Here is a 21,493-nt window from a genome sequence, read left to right on the forward strand (position 1 = left end):
GCTAATTGTTCAAACTAGAATTGAAAATGTGCACGTAAAAATAAAATAGCAGGATATGTAACTTCATGTAACTTATGTTTTGTTCACTGTTAAAGTTTCCAGCACTCGGACCAGTGCCTTCCTAGGACAGTGTAGTTGGATCGTCCTTGTGATTCCCCAGGGGATCTGGGTTTCGTTTTCATAGCTGTAAGGCAGGAATTGCTGCCCCCCAACAGTGATGCCAGAAATAGTATACAGCTGTGATTGCTGCTGCAGTATTTTGAGTATCACCATGGATGAGCTCTTTTTCTTAAAAGTTTTCTTGTCGTTAATGCTAACTTCTTGTTTAGGAATCACATTTAGAGTTGGACCAGGGTCACTGCTCACTATTTATCTCCCTGTCCGTGTCAAGTGTCTACAGGAAAGCAGTCAACACTATGAGATGGCATTTTTAAAAGGCTTCCTGCCCCTGGAGAAGTTCCTTTTCCCTTTTTAACCTCCCAGCTTACAGTTAGCTTGTAGTTACAGTTTAATACCGTGGAGATCAAGACACCTTTATAACTCTTAACTGAGTTGCATTATTAGCAAACCTAATTTCTGTTTGGAAGAGCAGTAGGAGTCTCTTACAACTCTGTAAACTGTAAGTGGGTCCTTGGTCACCGATTTCGGTCTTTAAGGCAGTTCTGTTTGTGTCCCAGTGTATATATCAGCAGTGTATTGGTGAGGAGTTAGAAGCCCTGGAGTGTCTGCTGCTTTTTATATGCTTACAATGTTGCTGTTCCGCTGCTAGAGAAGATGTCCGGTAGTTTAGACCTGGTGTTACGCTGCAGGTCAAACTGAGTGAACACACAATATACCGCTATTCAGATACTTAAGGAAATGAGCAGCTGAAATGATACTAAAAGATACTGACTAAAAGTCAGTAACCTACATTTAAAATGCAGTATCTGATCTGTGATATAATGAATAGTTTTACAGCAACCAGATTCGGTTGGGTTTTCAAAATTGTGGTGACTTTGTTGCTGGTAAGCCAGCTAGTGTTTTAAATTTATAATTATAGTAATTTAACTCAGATAGTAATGCTACTTTATCACTCTCTCCTGGATAATTGCTTGTATCATAGTACAAAAGTAGTAGTAATTATCAGGTGGATTCTTTTCAGAAACTAAGTAGTATATAAAAAGCAGATGAAGAAAACATACCAGCCATCTAGAAGACTGTGAGTTGCATTCTAACACTTATTTTCTCAGACTCAGTTTCCACAAGCATACCATACTATGGTCATAAATGAAAAGCAAATATAGTTAATTTGGAAGTTTTCCATTTCTAAGTAGAAAACATTACCCAATCTCAAAAATGAGTGAAATAATACAAACTGTTTGCCCTTAATGAAATTACAATATAGCTACTTTACATGGTCTCTTAGGCCTAAAATATTTTTTAAGTTTGAACTGGGAGCTTTCGCAGAACTCAGTAGAGAATTCAAGAAAATGAAAGCAGAAAATAATGGTTTTGCGAGTACTAGGTGAAAACTTGAAATACCTGTCAATATTTGAATTGATCTTTCATTTAATAGATTTAACAGTACCTTTTGTTTTGGTTCTGTTAGGCAAGTTTAGCAAGTATAGATGCTGAGCTGCAGAAACTTAAGGAAATGACCAACCACCAGAAAAAGCGAGCAGCGGAGATGATGGCATCTTTACTGAAAGACCTGGCAGAAATAGGGATTGCTGTAGGAAACAACGACGTAAAGGTAACTGTAATTACCAAATATTAAGCATGATAATCTTTACACAATTCATACTTTCATTTTTCAGAGTTCTTTCCATACCCATTACCTCCTCCTCACAACAGCCGTTTGTAGTAGATGGTATTAACTTAATTTTAAATAGCCGAGGAACAAGGGGGAGAATAAGGGGTGCTTGGGGAGACATGCTCAGTAAGTAGCATTTATTTGGACCCCATGTTTGTTTTTTTCCTCTTTGTAAAGATTTTGTGCTTAGAAGTTATGTTAATAAATTACCACACAGGAAGTATGTAATTGAAACAACAGTGAAAATTAGCTCAAGGAGTAAACTGTGAATGAATTTGATTGCTTTAAATGTTTAAAAAGATGAAAGGTGAGCACTGCTAATTAATGCGCTCTCTCTCTTTATTTTGAAAAATTTCAAACATATAACAGTAAAGAGAATAATATGAACCTTAGAGTTAATCAGTAATCAAAATTTTGCCACACTTATTTTTTCTTTTCTAATAAGCTTTTTCAGGATGCTAATACTGATTATATTAGCACTAGCTTGTGGTAAAAAAAAAATTTGTGACCTGGTAGATTTTAAAACTTAGACCAAAAAACCAAAGACTCTTAACTGCGAAAACATACACATAACGTGAAAGATTTGTATGTTGTAGTAGGTATTTGTTTAGACTTCCTTTTTTGATTAAAGTCTAGTTATAGTAACAAAGAGAACAAACTTAAACTTGGGTTTATAGTGAGAACCAACTAAGCAGCCGTTTAACAAGAGTTGGAAATGAAATAAAAGTTTTCACTGTGGAGCACACATTCCTTCTGTTAGATGTTATTCAGAGCTACTGTTTGTTGATGGAGGCAGGCCTTCGTTCTCGTAATCATGTCATTTTTTAATGCTGGCTCACCTCATCGAAACAGAGCAAAGTGTTGTTATTAAATGCTGGATGACATGGCTTGCTCTTTCTTCCCCATCAGTCTGAACATCCTGTCCTGTCCTGTTTATGGTGAAGCAATGTGAGATTGATCGAGCTCTGTGGGAATCTTCTGGGATGAAAAAGTAGATTTCCTTCATATTACTGAACACTAGAAAGGTGTTGTTCAAAATTTGCTTTGTAGATTTGTGACTTGTTTTTAGAAAAATCCTTCCATTTCATGTTCAAATAATCTTAATTTAAGTGAAAAGTGGTAAAGGTAGAGAAAATAAAGAGTAAGACTGGCTTATGTCTAGTGGCAGAGTGATAATAGTACAGATACCCTGACACCTAAACCGCTTTTTTCACTAAACCATTACAGTATTTTGAAAACAAGTCAGCCTTGCAAATAGGTTCTTTAAAGAAAAAACCAGGATCCTCGATATTTTTGTGTTTTGCATGTAGTTCTTTTCCTGTTAATAAACATCAGTAAGTGCTGCTTCAGCTCTACTTGTTTTGTGTTTTTTACATTATGGTTCACTAGATCATATGTTCTTAGCTTTGTAAGAAACTCCCAAACTCTCTTCCAAACTGGATTATATAGCATTTTTTGTTCCATCCAGCAGTGAATAAAAGTTCTGTTAATTCACATCCTTACCAGTATTTGAGGTCATCAGTTTTTTTAGTTTGAGCCATTCGAACAGTTGTGTGATATTATCTCGTTGTACGGGTTTTTTGTTTTAATTTATTTTTTATTTTTGGCTGCCTTGTGTCTTTGTTGCTGCACGCAGGCTTTTCTCTAGTTGCGGCGAGCGGGGGCTACTCTTGATTGCGGTTCCCGGGCTTCTCATTGGGTGGCTTCTCTTGCTGCAGAGCACGGGCTCTAGGCACGTGGGCTTTAGTAGTTGTGGCACTCAGGCTCAGTAGTTGTGGCTCACAGACTCTAGAGTGTAGGCTCAGTAGTTGTGGTGCATGGGCTTAGTTGCTCCGCGGCATGTGGGATCTTCCCCGACCAGGGCTCAAACCTGTGTCCCCTGCACTGGCAGGCGGATTCTTAACCACTGCACCACCAGGGAAGTCCTCATTGTTGTTTTAATTTGCATTTGGTTGTTGGTTTTCTTACCTTCAGTTTTAAGAGTTCTCCTTGTATGTTTTGGATAATAGTCCTTCATCAGGTATGTGTTTTGCAAATATTTCTTCCAGTCTGGCTTATCTTTTCATTTTTTTAAGTGTCTTTTGTAGAGCAGAAGTTTTTAATTTTAACAAAGTCCAACTTACCAATTTTTTTCTTTCATGGATTGTGGTTTTGGTGTTATATCTAAAAACTCATCTCCAAGCCCATGGTCACCTAGATTTTCTCCTGTGTTATCTTCCAGAAGTTTTTTAGTTTTGTATTTACATTTAGGTTTATGATCCATTTGGAGTTAATTTTTCTGAAATTAAATTCTTCTGTATTTACATGTGGATGACTAGTTTTTCCAGCACAGTTTATTGAATTGAATTCCCTTTGTCAGAGATTAATTGACTGTATTTGTGTATGTCTATTCCTAGGCTTTCCACTCATTTCTAATGACCTATTTTTCTGTTCTTTTTTCAATACCACATCATCTTGATTACTAGCTTTATAGTAAGTCTTGAAGTTGGGTGGCATCAGTCCTCCAGCTCTGTCCTTTAATATTATGTTGGCTATTCAAGGTCTTACCATTTAAACTTTAGAATCACTTTGTCAATATCTACAAAATAACTTGGAGGGGCTTTGATTAAGATTATATTATATCTATAGGTCAAGTTGGGAAAGACTGACATCTCAATATTGAGTCTTCTGTCCATGAATATGGACCGTCTCCCATTTATGTAGTCCTTCTTTGATTTCTTTTGTCATCTGGATCTTACACATACTATGTTACATTTAAACAACTGTGTCATCTGTAGACAAAGACAGGTTTATTTCTTCCTTCTCAGGCTCCTTATTTTTTTCCTCTCTTTTTTTTTAATTGAAGTATAGTTGATTTACAATGTTGTGTTAATTTCTGCTGTACACCAAAGTGATTCACTTATACACACACACACACACACACACACACACACACACACACACACACACACACACACACACATACATTTTTTTAAATATTCTTTTCCATTATGGTTTATGACAGGATATTGAATATACATCCCTGTGCTACAGTAGGATCTTGTTTTTCCGTTCTACATATAATAGTTTGCATCTGCTAATCCCAAACTCCCACTCCTCTCCCCTCCTGCGCCTTGGCAACCACAAGGGGATGCCTAAGAGTGGGATTGCTGGATCATATGGCAACTCTGTTTTTAATTTTTTGAGAAACTGCCATAGTGTTTTCCATAGTGGCTGCAGCCGCTTACATTCCCACCAGCAGTGTAGGAGGGTTCCTTTTCTCCACACCCTCTCCAGCATCTGTTATTTGTAGACTTTAATGATGGCCATTCTGACCGGTGTGAGGTGGTACCTCATTGCAGTTTGGATTTGCATTTCTCTGATAATTCATGATGTTGAGCATCTTTTCATGTGTCTTTTGGCCATCTGTATGTCTTCTTTGGAGAAATGTCTGTTTAGGTCTTCTGCCCATTTTTTGATTGGGTTGTTTGTTTTTTTGATATTGAGTTGTGTGAGCTGTTTTGTATATCGGGGAAATTAAGCCCTTGTCAGTCACATCACTTGGAAATATTTTCTCCCAGTCCGTAGGTTGTCTTTTCATTTTGTTTATGGCTTCCTTTGCTGTGCAAAAGCTTTTAAGTTTGATTAGGTCTCATTTGTTTATTTTTGCTTTTATTTCTATCGCCTTGGGAGATTGACCTAAGAAAACATTGGTACAATTTATGTCAGAGAATGTTTTGCCTATGTTCTCTTCTAGGAGTTTTATAGTGTCATGTCTTATGTTTAAGTCTTTAAGGCATTTTGAGTTTATTTTTGTGTATGATGTGAGGGAGTATTCTAACTTCATTGATTTACATGTGGCTGTCTAACTTTCCCAGCACCACTTGCTGAAGAGACTGTCTTTTTCCCATTGTACATTCTTGCCTCATGTGTCAAAGCTGTGTGATTGACCATAGTTGTGTGGGTTTATTTCTGGGCTCTCTGTTCTTTTCCCTTGCTCCATATGTCTGTTTCTGTGCCAGTATCATGCTGTTTTGATTACTGTATTTTGTATTGTCTGAAGTCTGGGAAGGTTATGCCTCCTGCCTTTTTCTTTTTCCTCAGGATTGCTTTGGCAGTTAAGTCTTTTACCTGCTTGGTCAGGTTTATTCCTAAGTATTTTTATTTTTTTGGTGCAATTTTAAAAGATACTGGTTTTTTTACATTCCCTTTCTGATGTTTTATTGTTAGTGTAAAGAAATGCAACCAATTTCTATATGTTTATCTTGTATCCAACTACCTTGCTGAATTCCATTTATCAATTCTAGTAGTTTTTGTGTGGAGTCTTTAGGGTTTTCTGTATATAGTGTATATCATGTCATCTACATATAATGACAGTTTTACCTCTTCCCTTCCAGTCTGGATACCTTTTACTTCTTTTTCTTGTCTGATTGCTCTGGCTAGAACTTCCAATACTGTGTTGAATAGAATTGGTGAGAGTGTCTTGTCTTGTTCCAGATTGTAGCAGGAAGGTCAAGCTCTTATTTTTTTGCCGTGCTGTGCAGCTTGCAGGATCTTAGTTCCCTGAACAGGGCTTGAACCCATGCCCCAGCAGTGAAAGTGCTGAGTCTTAACCACTGGACCACCAGGGAATTCCCCTGAGCTCCTTATTTTTGACACTGAGTATCGTACTGGAATTTTGTAATGAAAGTTACTAAGGAATATACACTGACCACAGTTCCTCCTTGGAGAGCTTAAAAGTCATCATTTCCCTGCCACCTAAACATCATTATTTGTTAAGTTTTGAACTGGACATATACATGATTAACAGTGAATTTACTGTAGAGGGCCTTTGAGGAGGAAATCCAAAAATTGAAAGAGGCAGCGTTCATTAGTGTTGTTTGTTTGTTTTTACGCTTACATCCATCTTCCTTGTAGGCATGTATTAACTTTAAGTTTTAGAAAGTAAGGAAAGCAAAAATCAAGCTCTGCTTTACTCACCCTTTATTAAAAACAATATTTAATAAAAGAAAAAATTCCAGACTTCCTACAAATGTTGAGTAGTATTAAAATATTTAATTTTGTTTTAAGATTTTAGAGTCTAATTGGGTAAACACTAACTAGACATTTCTGTCTTTCATTTCTGTTTCCCTTTTTCTCACAGCAGCCTGAGGGAACTGGCATGATAGATGAAGAGTTCACTGTCGCAAGGCTCTACATTAGCAAAATGAAGTCAGAAGTGAAAACCATGGTGAAGCGCTGCAGACAGCTAGAAAGCACACAGACTGAGAGCAGCAGAAAAGTGGAAGAAAATGAGAAGGAGTTGGCGGCGTGCCAGCTTCGCATCTCCCAGGTATGTGCCGCAGAGCAGGGTCCTCATTCCTGAACAGCCGTGTGTAAAGTTTATCTATTGTAAACGTGTTACTAAAAATGACCTTCCGTAGGTTATTTTGAGTAACAACATTAAGAGGTTAATTCAGTTAGTTTTTCTTACTCTAGCTGCACTAAAGTAACATGCATGATTTAAGTGGGTTATATTTGGTAACATGTACGTTACGTATAGGAATTTACTAGAGAGCTGTGACTGATGTGACTATTGAAGAATCTAGAAGGATTCTGGGGTGAATAAAAATGCGGGGCTGATTTTGTGGCTTTGGCAACTAAATGGGTGAGACCATTCACCAAGATCGGAATTGTAGCAGGAGGGAGGAGGGTAATAATGTTAATTGGAGATAACAGTAAGAATATTATCTCATATGTCAGCCTTTAGTGCCTTATTTTATAAGTGTTAAAAACTTGTACACATGACCATTTCATTGATTAAATTCTTTATCATTGTAAATCTTGCCCCTGAACATTTTAGGTTTAAATATCTTATTCTGTAAATGTATTATATGTTTAGATAATGTCGATAAAACTTGCTTACTTTCAAATATTCTGGACAAAAAAGTATGTATCAGAGATTTTATTCCACCTCATAGCAGTATATTTTTCCCAAAAGCATGAAGCCAAAATCAGGTCATTGACTGAATACCTTCAAAATGTGGAGCAAAAGAAAAGGCAGCTGGAGGAGTCTGTGGATTCCCTCAGTGAAGAACTAGTCCAGCTTCGAGCACAAGGTACTCACTTCCGGTTATTTATGAGTTATATCTCTATTGTAAGTTATTACCTACTTTAGTATAATTGTAGTCAACATTCACACTGATAGAGATTAGTAGGAATACAGGTAACTTGGAATAGTAAACAAATAACACATTTTAATGTGGCTTTGAAACATATTTTTGAAATCGTGTTTGAATATTCAAGTGGCCAGTCTAGGAATTTCCCACAAAGTTATAAAGTGTGTGTGTGTGTGTGTGTGTGTGTGTGTGTGTGTGTGTACCTGACATAGGGGAAAGCTGTTTCATTTCCCTACCGTGTGCTAACCCATCTGTTCCAGGACTTGGCAAAGAAAGTAAAGGAAACCAAAGAAAGTAAAAGGAAACACAAAGACTATAAAGTTACAAGTCAGTATGTCTTGAGCATAGAGAGCAAGATTTACCGTTTGGCATTTGGATAATTTAAAGTCAAGTACTGTTAAGGAACATAGCCTCATAAAACCCATTTGCCCCTTGGTTTATATCAAGAACTCTAAGGCCCATTTCCTCTCTTCTGTTTTCTCTCCCCACCCAAACAGAGAAGGTGCATGAAATGGAAAAGGAGCATTTGAATAAAGTTCAGACTGCAAATGAAGTCAAGGCAAGTCCGACGTAGCATTGGATCCTCACAGTTTTCATTCATCCTTGTTAATCTTGAGTAATCTGACGTAATATCTTTCCCCCAATGATTTTAGCAAGCCGTTGAACAGCAGATCCAAAGCCACAGAGAAACACATCAAAAACAGATTAGTAGTTTGAGAGATGAAGTCGAGGCAAAAGAAAAACTTATCACTGACCTTCAAGAGTAAGTATGCTTTCCTCTGAGATAGCAGAAACTACTGGTGGACAGTATATCCTTATTAGAAACCTGCATTTTTCTTTGAAACAATTTTTGACTTGAAAATGAAGAATCTTTTCATTTATGAGTGGAACTTCTAAGTTCCATAGGAAATTTTGGAAAAATGTATTAGGTCTTTTGATGTAAATATTCAGTAAAAAGTAAAGAATTCCCAACTTCAGCCATTATTACAAATAGATACTACTGTCTCCTCCGAATCATTTCCTTAACTTTTAAAAAATATTCTTAACTGAGAAAAACTTTATTGGAAATTGTGGATTTTAGAAGTGTGTTTTAATAGGAGTTATCATCTCCATTTTCCTGGGACACATTTTCCTACTTCCAGAACCATATGCGTATAGCACAGAATTTATAGAAATTTGAGATCTGTGACCAAATCATGATTTGAGTAGGAACCAGAGGAGAGTAACAAAAAACGATGGCAAACTTTGGGACATGGGGATTATCGTTAATGGATTTAGGGATAAGAATTCAGGGAGATGAAAGATAGAAAATCAAGTTATGGTTTCAAACCAAAGTATAAAAAGTACTGTGGGCTGAACGTAGCCCAGTCCTCTTTGCTGCTGGGGGTCACATCCTAACAGAGGAGGCCTGCCGTGTTTGAATGGTGAGACTGTGGAATTGGAGAGTTGGAAAGCTTTAATGGCAACATCTAGAAGATGGGGATGTTGATGCTGCGAGGTTTTTACTTTGTCAGCCAGAACCAGAAGATGGCATTAGAGCAAGGGCGCCTGAGAGCGGAGCACGAGAAGCTGAAAGCTACAGAGCAGGACAAAAGCAGAAAGCTACGTGAACTTACGTGAGTAGACCCTTAGTTCAAGTATAAAAGTAAAAGCTAAATGAGAGAGTTACTGGCATTACTCTCAGAAATATCCAGTGGATAAAGTTTTCACTTCGTGTAGGCTAAAGGGTGTTTTTCTTAAACCCTCTGAGTTGATTTGATTTATACCTAAAAACTTGCAATACTTTCTTGTACTTCAGTGAAAGCCAGGTCTTAATATTTCACTGGTAATCACCTAAAACATGACATTTGGTAATTTAGAAGATTTCAGGATCTGCCACAAAAACGGAATTTTTGTCAGATTTGATCTTGCATAAATAAAAGACCATTATTGTTTTAGCCTTGCCTTTTGAACAGAGGTTTTTGCCATTTATTATTTTTTTTATTTACTGACTAAAAGTATAGTCAACACACAGTTTTCTATAATCTGAGCAGGTAGAAAACTCACGATTATAACTTTCACATACGTTGAATTTATCAGAGACAATTTATAAAGGAACAGTTGGTTAGGATGGGCACACCCACAGGACCAGCTCAGAGTTGATTTTTTAACAATTCTGCTGAATCTCAGCCATAATTTTGTTTAGAGTAACGTTAACTTAAAATGCATAAAATGTTTTAGTCTGCAATAATTTATAATCTCTGTAATTTTCAGTTAATCAGAATTATTTTGGATAAAGATCAGTATGCTATATGATAATGCATATTCTTAAAATATAAAAAGAACCACTCCTTATTCCTTGAATTCTGCCACGTTTTCTTTCATCGCTTCCATTGCTATATTAGGACAGTTTTTTTCTAATAAACCCTAGATTTAGAAAATTACAAGGCATATAGAAATTTCTTTGAAAGACACAACATTGGTAAGCTGTTTTTTAAAACTATGATGATCTTTTTTTTCTATGATAATCTTTTACTTATTTGTAAGCATTGATCCTGTCAGATAAAAATATTTGATTCAATATTTCTGCTAAATATAGAATTTACGGACTCAAAGTTGAAAATGTATTTGTATATTCTTCCACTGTTTAGGGTTATGCAAGATAGACGAGAACAAGCGAGACAAGACCTGAAGGGTTTGGAAGAGACGGTGGTAAGAAAAACTTGGATATAAATAGGATTGGGGAATATTTAGTGGGTTCTTCCCCTAGTTACTCAGTTTGAAGACCTACTTCTAAAAATACTGCTTTCTTAATTCAAGGCGAAGGAACTTCAGACTTTACACAACCTGCGGAAGCTCTTTGTTCAGGACCTGGCCACCAGGGTTAAAAAGGTAATAAAATAATACTGGGTCGGTGTTACTGTGTTTACTGTGTCTGATTGCATTCTGAGTGGGGTAGCCTCACACTGTCATAAGAGTGGGGAGGTAAGCGTTGCCCTTACTTGGTCTCATAGCACTTGCCCGTCTTCTCTAGAGCGCCGAGGTTGATTCGGACGACACCGGAGGCAGTGCTGCTCAGAAGCAAAAAATCTCCTTTCTCGAGAATAATCTTGAACAGCTCACCAAAGTCCACAAACAGGTAACAAGGAGAACGTTTTGTGTTCGCTGCAATAAAGTCTGAGGAGTGGCATGTATCTGAGTCTTCAGAGTCCTAAGGATTTTCACACCCTGAGCCATTCCATTATTTTATCACGCAATTGTAGAAACAAACAACTAGCAGTTTTTATGGGAGTTAATATTCCTAACAGCCTTTAGCAAGAGGTCAGTGAAAACGTGTTGTTTTTTCTTCGTAGGGTTTCAGGTCTGTTAGTTTTCTTAATTTCTTCACGGTCATTTTTAAATCTCTGAAAGACAAGTCTTTGAGTTAAAATACGCCCCCCCTTTTTTTTGATCTTTATACACTTCATGCCCCAGAGTCTGAAATACTACAGTAATGAGGGAGTTCGTATTTTTTTTAAAGTAATGCTTACTGTGGGGTTTTTTGCTTATTTTTTATTAAGGCTTGATATGTGATTCAGTTACTTACTTTTTAAGTTTCTTGGCATACTTTATTGTTGTATGTCTTCGTTACTAGAAACCTGATGTTTGCAGTAGAGTGAGGTTAAGGGAATTTTAGCCTTTCTTGCTTTCAGTGCTTATTAAGGGACTTGCCAAGTTTATGTGTAATTGTGGATCTTGCTGTATCTAAAAAGATACTTGTTTCCACCAGATGAGTATCTTAATGAAGAGACCTAACACAGTGTTGTAGCATATTGTCATAGGGAAAAAGAACAGTCTCCCCAATTCCCCAGTATTGAATGAAGTTATATTTTGGGGAGAAACATATGTGAGGATGATATTTATGGGTATATGTATTCTTTGTTGCTGTCTAAATTATTTAAATTAGCTAAGTGAGAAAAACCTTAGTATAAAATGTAGTTTTTCTTTCAAGAGAAATGATGAAATGTTTCTGTTTTTTCAAATCATCGTTAAAGTCAGAATCCTTATTTTTCCTGTATACCTTTAGCTGGTACGTGATAACGCAGATCTTCGCTGTGAGCTTCCTAAGCTGGAAAAGCGACTCAGAGCTACAGCTGAGAGAGTGAAAGCTTTGGAGTCGGCACTGAAAGAGGCCAAAGAAAATGCATCTCGCGATCGCAAACGCTATCAGCAGGAAGTAGATCGTATAAAGGAAGCAGTCAGGTCAAAGAATATGGCCAGAAGAGGGCATTCTGCACAGATTGGTTAGTAGGACACAATAAAACCTTTAAACCAAAAACAAAAAAAAACAAAAAACCTTTAAACCTTGCTTTGGTTTGAATGTTTTTATTTACTTGAGAACGTAATCTGATTGATTGTTTATGTGATGTCACGGTGGTTTTTGTCTGTATTTTCTAATTTACCAGAGTGGCATTGTTGGGAATGCAGAGCACTGAGGAATAGCCACCTTAATTAACAGGACAAGGAGATAAATCAGAACTAGACAAGCAAGACTGGTCAGGTGTAGGACAGCTGTGTAGAGCGATGTTATGAAAGCAAGAAGAGACTTGCAAGAAAATGTCCTGCACGGTATTTCATGCTTTAATTGCTAGGCATTGATGCAGGAATAAGGTTTTTAAGAGGCTAAGGATTGTATAGGTCCTGGAGAAAAGGATGTAACTGAAAAAGAAAAAGAGAGATAGAGGGATTCACTGAGAAACAAGAAGGCAAAGAAAAACAAGGCATTTGGGAATTTGTTGTAGATAAGAAAAGAGACTTAACGAGTCATTGGGGTTGTGTGTTATTTGTCCTGAAGTCAGTGTTTGTTTTTCATCCCAGCTAAACCTATTCGTCCTGGGCAACATCCGACAGCTTCTCCGGCTCATCCCAGTGCAGTTCGTGGGGGAGGCGCACCTGTGCAGAACGGCCCGCCGGCGGCCGTGCGAGGCGGAGGAGGTGAGCAGGCGTGGCCTCACGCGGCGCCCTCGGGTCTGTGCTCTCTGGCTGACTTCGGAGTCGCCGCTGTCCGTGGGGATGTTCAGCCGTTGGTGGATAAGCAGTGTTTTGGATTCTCACAGTAGTGTTATGATTTCTTCATAATGTATGGGATTATAAAAGTAACTTAGCATAGTTTCGTCTTCGTCTAGTTTTTTCATAGTTCAGATCATACTATATGTATATTCAAATTTGTGCTCTTGCTGTTTTTAATGTAATATTGGGTCATTTTTCAAAGCTCTGGCTATTGTCTGATGAATATACCATGGTTTATAACTATTTTACTGGACATTTAATTATGTCAGTTTTTCCATACTTGAAATTTTCCAAAATTGAAATTTCCATGTATGAAATCTGAAGTATGAAACATCTTTTTATACCTCCTCACTTTCAGATTATTTCCAGAAGATTCCCATAAGTGGAATTATGAGAAAATGAACATTTTTAAGGCTCTTGACACATACTAACATACTGCTCTTCAGAAAGACCACACCAAATTGTATTTAGCCAAGGACACTGCATTTTGTTGCATCTTTGCCAGTATTGAGTATTAATAGTTTTTAAGTTTCTAATTTAATAGGCTAAAATAAGCGTCTCATTGATTTATTAATGAATTTGGATTTTTTCGTATATTTATTGGCCCACTTATATACGTATGTTTTTTATGAATTATTTCTGTGTCCTTTCCCATTTACCTATTGTGAGTGGTTTTTCTAACTGATTTATGAGTTCTTGTTTGTTTCTTTCTAAATACAAGTAATATCTGTTCCCTGTAGGGGGATGAAGAATTATCAGAAAGATAATTATCAAGAAGATAAATGTCATCCAGAGACACTACCCAATATATTGTATATATCCTTCTGGAGCTTTCTTTACATATTATAACTTTTAAATTAGAAAGTTTGAAGTGTCTAATAAACATTCTAATATAACATACTGCCAACATACTACGCTATTCTATATATGTTACTTTGTAGCCAGCTTTTTTAACTTGGCAGTATATTCTGAACTTATTCTTAGGCAGCATGACTGTCTATAGCTGCCTAATATTTTATCATATGACAGGAACTCAGATTAAATTCTTCAGCAAATCCCAAGTGTGTAGGTGGTGTGGAAACTAAAAGCAGTAGTAACTCTGAGATGGGGACTGGCTTTGTTTCTAACAGTACTAAAGTCAGTTTATTTTAATCCTGCTTTTTACTTTGTCATTTTTGCATAACGTTGGCTCTCAGTTTGAGTGGAAAATTATGCAATATTCTGGAGGAATCACGTGTCCATAAATTTAATACAGTTTTTTGTCCACACGGTAGAGGATTATACAGTGAAAAGAGTACAGATATTGGAGGCCCATCTAAGTTTGCATCCTGATTTTTCTACTTTTATGAGCTTGAGCAAGTTACTTTTAAACAGTTAATTTGTCTCGTTTTGACTCCTTTTAAAATTCTTTAAAAATTCTTAAGTGTAAAAGTAAATTACGGATTTCTGACCATTTAATGTATCTGAAATAAAACATTTTCCTACATACCACAATAACATTATCACACTTGACAAAATATTTTTAGTATTATACCAATCCATATTCAGATTTTTCTAATGATTTATTTGTGGTTAAGTCTTCTACAGCTGGTTTGTCTACACCAGGGAGTAACCCAGGACTGATGTTTACATGCGGTTATTCGCCTTAAGTCTCTTGTAATCTAGAGTAACACCCCCCCTTTTCTAATGACACTGACTTACTGAATAGACTAGGCCAGTGTCCTTGAGCATATGCCTCCTCGGATGTGTTCGGTTGTTTCTGTGTGTAGTTGCCTTGTTCCTCTATTCCCTGTTTATTAGAAGCACTTATTGGATTCTTTTAAACATGTTTACAGACTACACTGTGGGTGATACGTGTTTAATATTGTGTCACATCAGCAGACATTACAGGAGTTTTCCTGCCAATTAAGAGATGGCCTCTGTTTTTCCCCCTTTGGATTAATAACTTGTTGAGCCCCTTTACTAATAAAATGAAAGTCATTCTTGAGAATTATGCAAGTTAAGATGTCATTACCTAGTACAGCACGGGTGCTGAGTAGATGCAAGCCGCCTTTTCTGGAAGTGGAGCTGGGCAGTTTTCAAAAGATAATTATAAATACGGGTAAAAGTTTATCCGTTTTGGATATTGTCCTCACATTAAAATTCACATGTGCACTTCGAACTCCTGTCTCATTTGCAGAGAGGACAGTCCATGGCCTTTGTTAAATACAGCTGGGTTTTAGCTTGAAAGTAGAATGCTGATGGCAGTGTCATGACAGCACTTAAGCACATGAGGGAGATGGCTAACCTGGCTAACCCAGGTTTTCAAGACTTGAAGTAACTATAAAAGTATAACCACTTACAGGTTTGTTTCATTGCTGGTCCAAAGGATAATGGTTATTATTTTTTAAAGTCTTGCATCGATCATTCTTAACCCATGATTGAGGAGTATATGATCTACATAAGTGATAAATTGTTGAAAAAATTAGATACTTTGTAGAGATTTTTAAATTATTTTTTAATTATTAAGAAAAACATTTCAAAACACTGGGTTTATTTTGGGAAAAGATGGCAATGTATGAATGATACTGATACTTTCAGTACCCAGTTTTACATGGCTGGTTCTTCTAACTGCGTAATGCTTTGGACAGGTGGAGGTTTTCTGATAAACACGGCCGCAAATAGGCAGCTGAACACAGGATGCCTCTAGGTGACACCTGCTGCTGGGGTTGTTTATTTTATTTTATTTTATTGGCCACACCCGCTCGCCTTGCAGCTGCTTAGTTCCCAGACCAGGGATTGAGCCCGGGGCACAGCAGTGAAAGCACCAAGCCCTAACCACTGGAGTGCCGGGGAAGTCCCTGGGGTTGTTTATTTCACTGTCCCTTTCCCCACCGCACGTACCTCTTGCTTATCCCCACCCGGCCCCTTTTTGTTTCTTACGGCTGCCATGTATGTAACGTCGCTAGTTAGTTAGCGGTCCTTGGCTTAATGTCACTGCCACTGTCTACTGGCTGCCATTTTATTAATCATCTTTTTAAAAAAAATCTAACTTACACATCTGCTCACTCATAGCTCTTGCGGGGAGTAAAAACATGCAGGGTGACCGCCTTTCAATATTGTACTGTCCCTAAATGGCTCTGCTTAGGAGGCATATAAAAGGAAAAATTCAGTCATTTAATGTTGCCATCTTTTCAGTTTTGGGGAAAATGGTCAAAGCTGTTGGCTAAATGTTCTTAAACTCATTCGTATATTTTATTTAATTCTTTTCATGATTATCTCAAACACAAGTTTTGTATAAATAAAAATATTTTTCTCTGTGCTTTCTTCCTCTTCAGGTGTTAAAAGTAACTGAAGTATGAAGAGGACATTATATCAATGACTATAGCCTGTATCCCTTGGGAACTTTAGAATTATAACCTTTTTTTAGTGTATAAATTGTACCTGGCCTGTACAGCTGTTTCCTGCCCTCTCTTCTCGTAAACTCTGCTGCTTCCCAACACAACTAGAGTGCAATTTTGGTGTCTTAGAAGGGAAAAACGACAGTTTACGACTGTGGCCCTATTTATTACACAGTTTGTCTTTCATGTCTTAAATTTAGTCTTCATTGTGCCAACCTAACTGTGTCATACAGGACTGTGCTTTTTGTACTTGTTTTTTTGTGTTTATTTTTTAATCTCAGTTTAAGTTACCTAGCTGCTACTGCTTGTTTTTCTTCTTTTCTTATTAAAACAATATTTTAGGGGAAATGGAACCTTTAGATTAAATGTCTTAAATTTTACCACTTATAACACTACATGCCCACAAATTATATCAGGTCAGTACTGTACATTAAAATCCCTTGAAACGACTTCGGAGTTAAAAATTATCTGTATCATCTCCGAAGTTTGCTTCTGAAAACTACTCTTTGAGCACTGAAACCTTTAAAACTGCCTAACTAGACATTTGAGACTGAGCAAGGCTACTTAATTATCTCATGAAATGACTGTTGTTGAATTATCTTGAATAGAAATACTTTACAATATCAAAAGCAAATCTTTTGCTTTTGTTTAAGAAGGAGAGTTTGGAAAAGGAATTTATTTCTGTTCTTCCCAGTGCTTTAATCCACATAGGTTTATGGAATGAAAACACCCTGCTTTGTTTTGGTGAGCCCACTAATTAATAGAAGAATTGGACGGATAATGATTTGTCATCTTACTATAGTGAAGTGAACTAAGATATTATAGGATTAAACATAATTTTATATTGTTAGTACCGTATTGTTTGATCTAAATTTATAGCCTATGGAAATTGAGAAAAAAATGTGGAAGGACAAGACAAATATATGGTAAATTTATAAATATATAGGTTAAATTTTGGTCTGAAATCCCTGAGGTTTTTTACCTGGTACACTAAGTCATAACACTATAATTTATTTCTTGTTTAGTCAAGAAGTAGTAAATTTTTTGCAGGTCACTAACAATCCTCAAATAAATTATTTTGTTGGCAGTAGCTGGTAGTTTTGTCGTTAACTGTACCTCTTCTTCTTCCTCAGATGATTAAACTGAGTCAGCAGTTTGTTTTAGAAGCTGTAAAAGTAACAGGGGAAGAGATTTCAATGTGTGCTTCATCAGTTGGGGGTGGGTAACTGCAGCTGTGTTAGCAGAAATTTGCAGAGAATGGGGATTTAAGGTTACTCAGAAGAGAAAGTTGGAAAGTTCTGTTAGGATCTGGGTGGCAGAATTAACTTTTCGAAAAAGTTTTATATACAGATATTTGTATTAAATTTGGAGCCGTAGTCAGAAGACTCAGATCATAATTGGCGTATTTTTCTATTTCCTTAACTGTTGCAATTTCCACTTTTATAATAGTTTTCATTTAAAAGATAAATTTATTTTTTTAACAGTCAAAAATCCTTGCTGTTACGATCTGCAACCTTACAAACGATTGTATTGTTTTTAGGAATGATCAAAAGAGACACTCCAAAACTTGAGATGAAACCTTGTAGAGCAGCGAGATTGAAGCAGTGCAGTTCACTTAGAAAGAGTGCTACCACCTGTTTGTGATGATAGTTTTCTAAATGGAGAAATGTTTGGCTGCATTCACATACACATTTGTATTTTGTTTTCAAACGAAAGCTTGCTTTTTGGGCAATATTCTTAGATGAAGCAGAATTGTTTTTCTCTCTTTTGTCTGAACATGGTAGTTTCGTTCTTATAAGATACATCACGGTGTTGGTGCTGTGTAACAAACAATGAATGCTAACTGGCATGTGGTTCAGAGTATACAGTGCTGGGTTAAATATCCTAATGGTTCTTTTCTGTTTATAATTTCAGACTTTCACAAAGTGTACAGAGAATTTCCTAAATTTGTTTTCACTGAACTGCTTTTGCTATGGTAGGTCATTAAACACAGCGTTTACTCTTACAAATGAAAATCTCTGATCATCTGGAACATTGACACTTACTTCAATTTGCAGTGTCTTTTATTTTTGACTGACTATATTAATGTTCTTCTGAGTGGTATTGATAAATGGTTCAGAAGAGAAACTCAGTGAAATAAAAATATTTATTCATGGTGATCCATTAAATTATTTGCCTAATTTAAGAAAACTACTGTGCATAACTCAGTTTGACAGGAGGTGATAGAAAGGAGTCTGAGTCCACCTGTGGAGTGTGTTGGTTTCTTTTCAGTGCTTGAAGATACATTCAAAGATAATTGGTTTGGGAAGGCGCCATATAATTATAGCTAACCTGCATGCTGTAAATGTCTTCCGTGTTCAAATAAAGAGGAAAAAATTTTTTGAAATGTCATGACTTTCTTAAAACTCAATTCAGTGACGTATTAGGTTGATTTTACATGACCAAGTGGCCTTCTTTCTTGACAGAACAGTGACTGATATGTCATTATATTCATGTGTACTTTGTCTCCTAATGTATTGCATAGGCTTTGGACATCGTAGGCTGAAGAATTAAGAGCTAGAGATGAACCATCAGTCTCCCTTGTGTTATTTTACATTAGTGTATCCTGATACGTGATGAGGACACTTTGCCGTGTTATTCTTCCCCCAAAACTATTAACCCCAGTCTGATCATGAGAAAAACATCAAACTAACCAAATGGGGGGACGTTCTACCAAATGCCTGACCAGTACTCTTCCGCAGTGTAAAGGTCGTGGAAAACCAGGAAGATAAGTCTGAGGAGACTTGGGAGACTTGGCAGCCGGACGCAGTGACGCAGGGCGGTGTCCTGGGTTGGACCCTGGAACAGTAGAAGGACATCGGGGAAAACTGGTGAAACCTTAGCGGTAGTGTGCCGGTTCATTTCCTAGTTCTGACAGAGGTGCAGTGGCGATGCGAGATGGTACATTAGGAGGGAGAGTCTGAGCGCGACTCCCTGTATTACCGTTGCTACTTTTCTGTAAGTTAAAATCATTCTGAAATAAAAGGTTTATTTACTAATTTATAAGGCAGCAAGCCACAAAGAACAACAGAGGAGACCACAAGCAGGAAAGCAAAACTCAGCAGACACCTGACTCAGCCAGCAGTGGGGAACGCCAGGGAGCAGCTCAGTATCCCCCCCAGAGCACCCCTAAATGGTCATGAATGTGACCTCCGTACCTCTGGAAGTAGGAGTGGAAGGAGGCTGAAATAGGACTAGTCGAAAGTCTATCTAGACCTTTCCATTTGACCCGCAGATCCCTTCTTCAACGCTGCACGGCTTGCCCACTGCCCCTCTCACGTCCCAGGGTGAGCCTGTGTATTCTCGGAAGGTGAAGCAGAGGGTCTCCAGGTGCAAGTGCTGGTGGCAGTCGAGGGTGGGGTGACGTGCTGGAAACAGGAGTGCGCCCGTTAGCAGTGTCTCCCCTCATTGCCACAGCTCCCCTTTGGCGCTGCTAGGGGTTGAATTGTGTACCCTCAAACTTCCTGTGTTAAAGTCTCAGTCCTCAAGAATGTGACCTTCCTTGGAGGTAGGGCCTTTTCGGGCGTAATCAAGTTAAAGGTCATCAGGGTGGCTCTTGCCAGTGTGACTTGTGACATAAAAGAAATTTGACAGGTGCATGGAGGGAGACACAGGGAGAAGATGGCCATCTACAAGCCATGGAGAGACAAACAGTCCTCCCTTCATAGCCCTCTGACGGAGCCAACCCTGCCAACACCCTGGTTTGGGGCTTGTAGCCTCCAGAATTGTGAGACCATCCGTTTCTACTACCTCGCCTAGTCTGTGGTGCTTGCTTTCATCAGCCCGAGCAGACCAATGTGATTGCCGACACTGGCAGCGAGCTGGGCCCTCTAAGCATTCCTCCTTTCTTTCCTTCGGTTTGCGTCTTGTTAATACCATCCAGTTGTCAGTGGTGTGAAGGGGGCTGGTGAGGGGCACCAGGCGTACACGGTCCCTTAGTGAGCGAAGAGCCCGGGCCACATGGCCACCTCTCCAGCAGCAGGTGGCCTCCCTCTGGGAGCCTGCCCTTTAGCCTCAGAGAGGAGCTTCCTGCCCACCTGATCTATGGTGGTGGGCAGGGGAAGGGCAGCCTTGGCCCACTAGGATCCAGTGAGGTGTTTCCTCCCCACCACCGGTCCCAGCCAGGGTCTCGACCTGGCCTGCCCGCACCCCAGAGGGATGCTTCCCGCTCACCTAGTGATTGGACCAGCTCTAGCCTGGGAAATCTAGCAAGCTTCTCCACCATCTGTTGGGCTGCAGCCATGCCTTTGCAATGAGATCTGAACCCCAGACATGGGGAAGGAGCCCCTTCCAAGTCTGTCCCTTCCCTGGGTACTCTCCCTTAGCCCTAGACTACTCTTGAAAGTTCTCTGTACCCATTTCTAGTTCATCCCCTCGGACCTGGCCTGATACAGAGGGTAATATGAACGTTTGCAATCAGAATACTTAGAAGCCCAGCCTTCTTCCATTGCTTGGTCACCTGAATGCTGGCAACCAGGCTTATGCTTTCCAGCCAGGAGATGAGAGGACTTCGGTGAAAAGTCTGATCCAAGGAGTACCCCGAGAAGCACAGTTTCAGAAATGCCACAGTCAACAGTCCTACTCCTGTGAACCAATTACTTCCTGTCAGCTTCATCGTGTCCCCACCTTACATAGGTGCAGACAGCCAAGGGTCACGAAGCATGTGAAGAAAGCCTTTACGGTGACAGGATCAAAACAAAATAATAATAATATGGAGGAAAGTGGACTATGAAAGGGGAAGAAAACATTTTTAAAAACATACTAAATTTAGTACCTTTCACTTCCACCTTGAAGAGCATGGATATTAAAGTGCTAATATAATTACCTTCCCTAGTATATCTTTTTTACTTTTTGTTACGTATAAAAAACAACTAAAAACATGCACGGTTTGTGAGGAAATGACAAATTTCAGAAAATTCAGAATCTGAATACACTCTATACATAGCTTCTAGATAAAGACACAAAATTACCAGATACTCAGAGGCCCCCTGGGCCCATTCTAGTGACTCCCCTTAAGGTTTAATATTGTTCTGGTATCTAACAAAAAGATCACTTTACCTGTATTTTATATAAATGTTATGACACAGTATAACCACTTTTGGATTGGGCTTTTTTAT

General features: G+C 38.2%; 1 protein-coding gene across 1 annotated transcript in view; it reads left to right on the plus strand.

Moving 5' to 3' along the window:
- KIF5B (kinesin family member 5B) overlaps positions 1-18,728 on the plus strand; it is a 77,964-nt gene extending 59,236 nt beyond the window's left edge. The window contains exons 16-27 of the mRNA XM_024750075.1: positions 1,589-1,732; positions 6,915-7,103; positions 7,752-7,869; positions 8,427-8,488; positions 8,583-8,692; positions 9,444-9,545; positions 10,560-10,620; positions 10,729-10,800; positions 10,943-11,047; positions 11,975-12,191; positions 12,766-12,882; positions 16,275-18,728. Coding sequence (XP_024605843.1) covers positions 1,589-1,732; positions 6,915-7,103; positions 7,752-7,869; positions 8,427-8,488; positions 8,583-8,692; positions 9,444-9,545; positions 10,560-10,620; positions 10,729-10,800; positions 10,943-11,047; positions 11,975-12,191; positions 12,766-12,882; positions 16,275-16,291 — 1,314 coding nt within the window. The 3' untranslated portion in view covers positions 16,292-18,728. The remainder of the gene's footprint in view (positions 1-1,588; positions 1,733-6,914; positions 7,104-7,751; positions 7,870-8,426; positions 8,489-8,582; positions 8,693-9,443; positions 9,546-10,559; positions 10,621-10,728; positions 10,801-10,942; positions 11,048-11,974; positions 12,192-12,765; positions 12,883-16,274) is intronic.
- The last annotated feature ends 2,765 nt before the right edge of the window (positions 18,729-21,493 follow it).

Source organism: Neophocaena asiaeorientalis, unplaced genomic scaffold (assembly GCF_003031525.2).
Source record: "Neophocaena asiaeorientalis asiaeorientalis breed wild unplaced genomic scaffold, Neophocaena_asiaeorientalis_V1.1 scaffold4, whole genome shotgun sequence".
In the NCBI taxonomy this organism is placed as follows: Eukaryota; Metazoa; Chordata; class Mammalia; order Artiodactyla; family Phocoenidae; genus Neophocaena; species Neophocaena asiaeorientalis.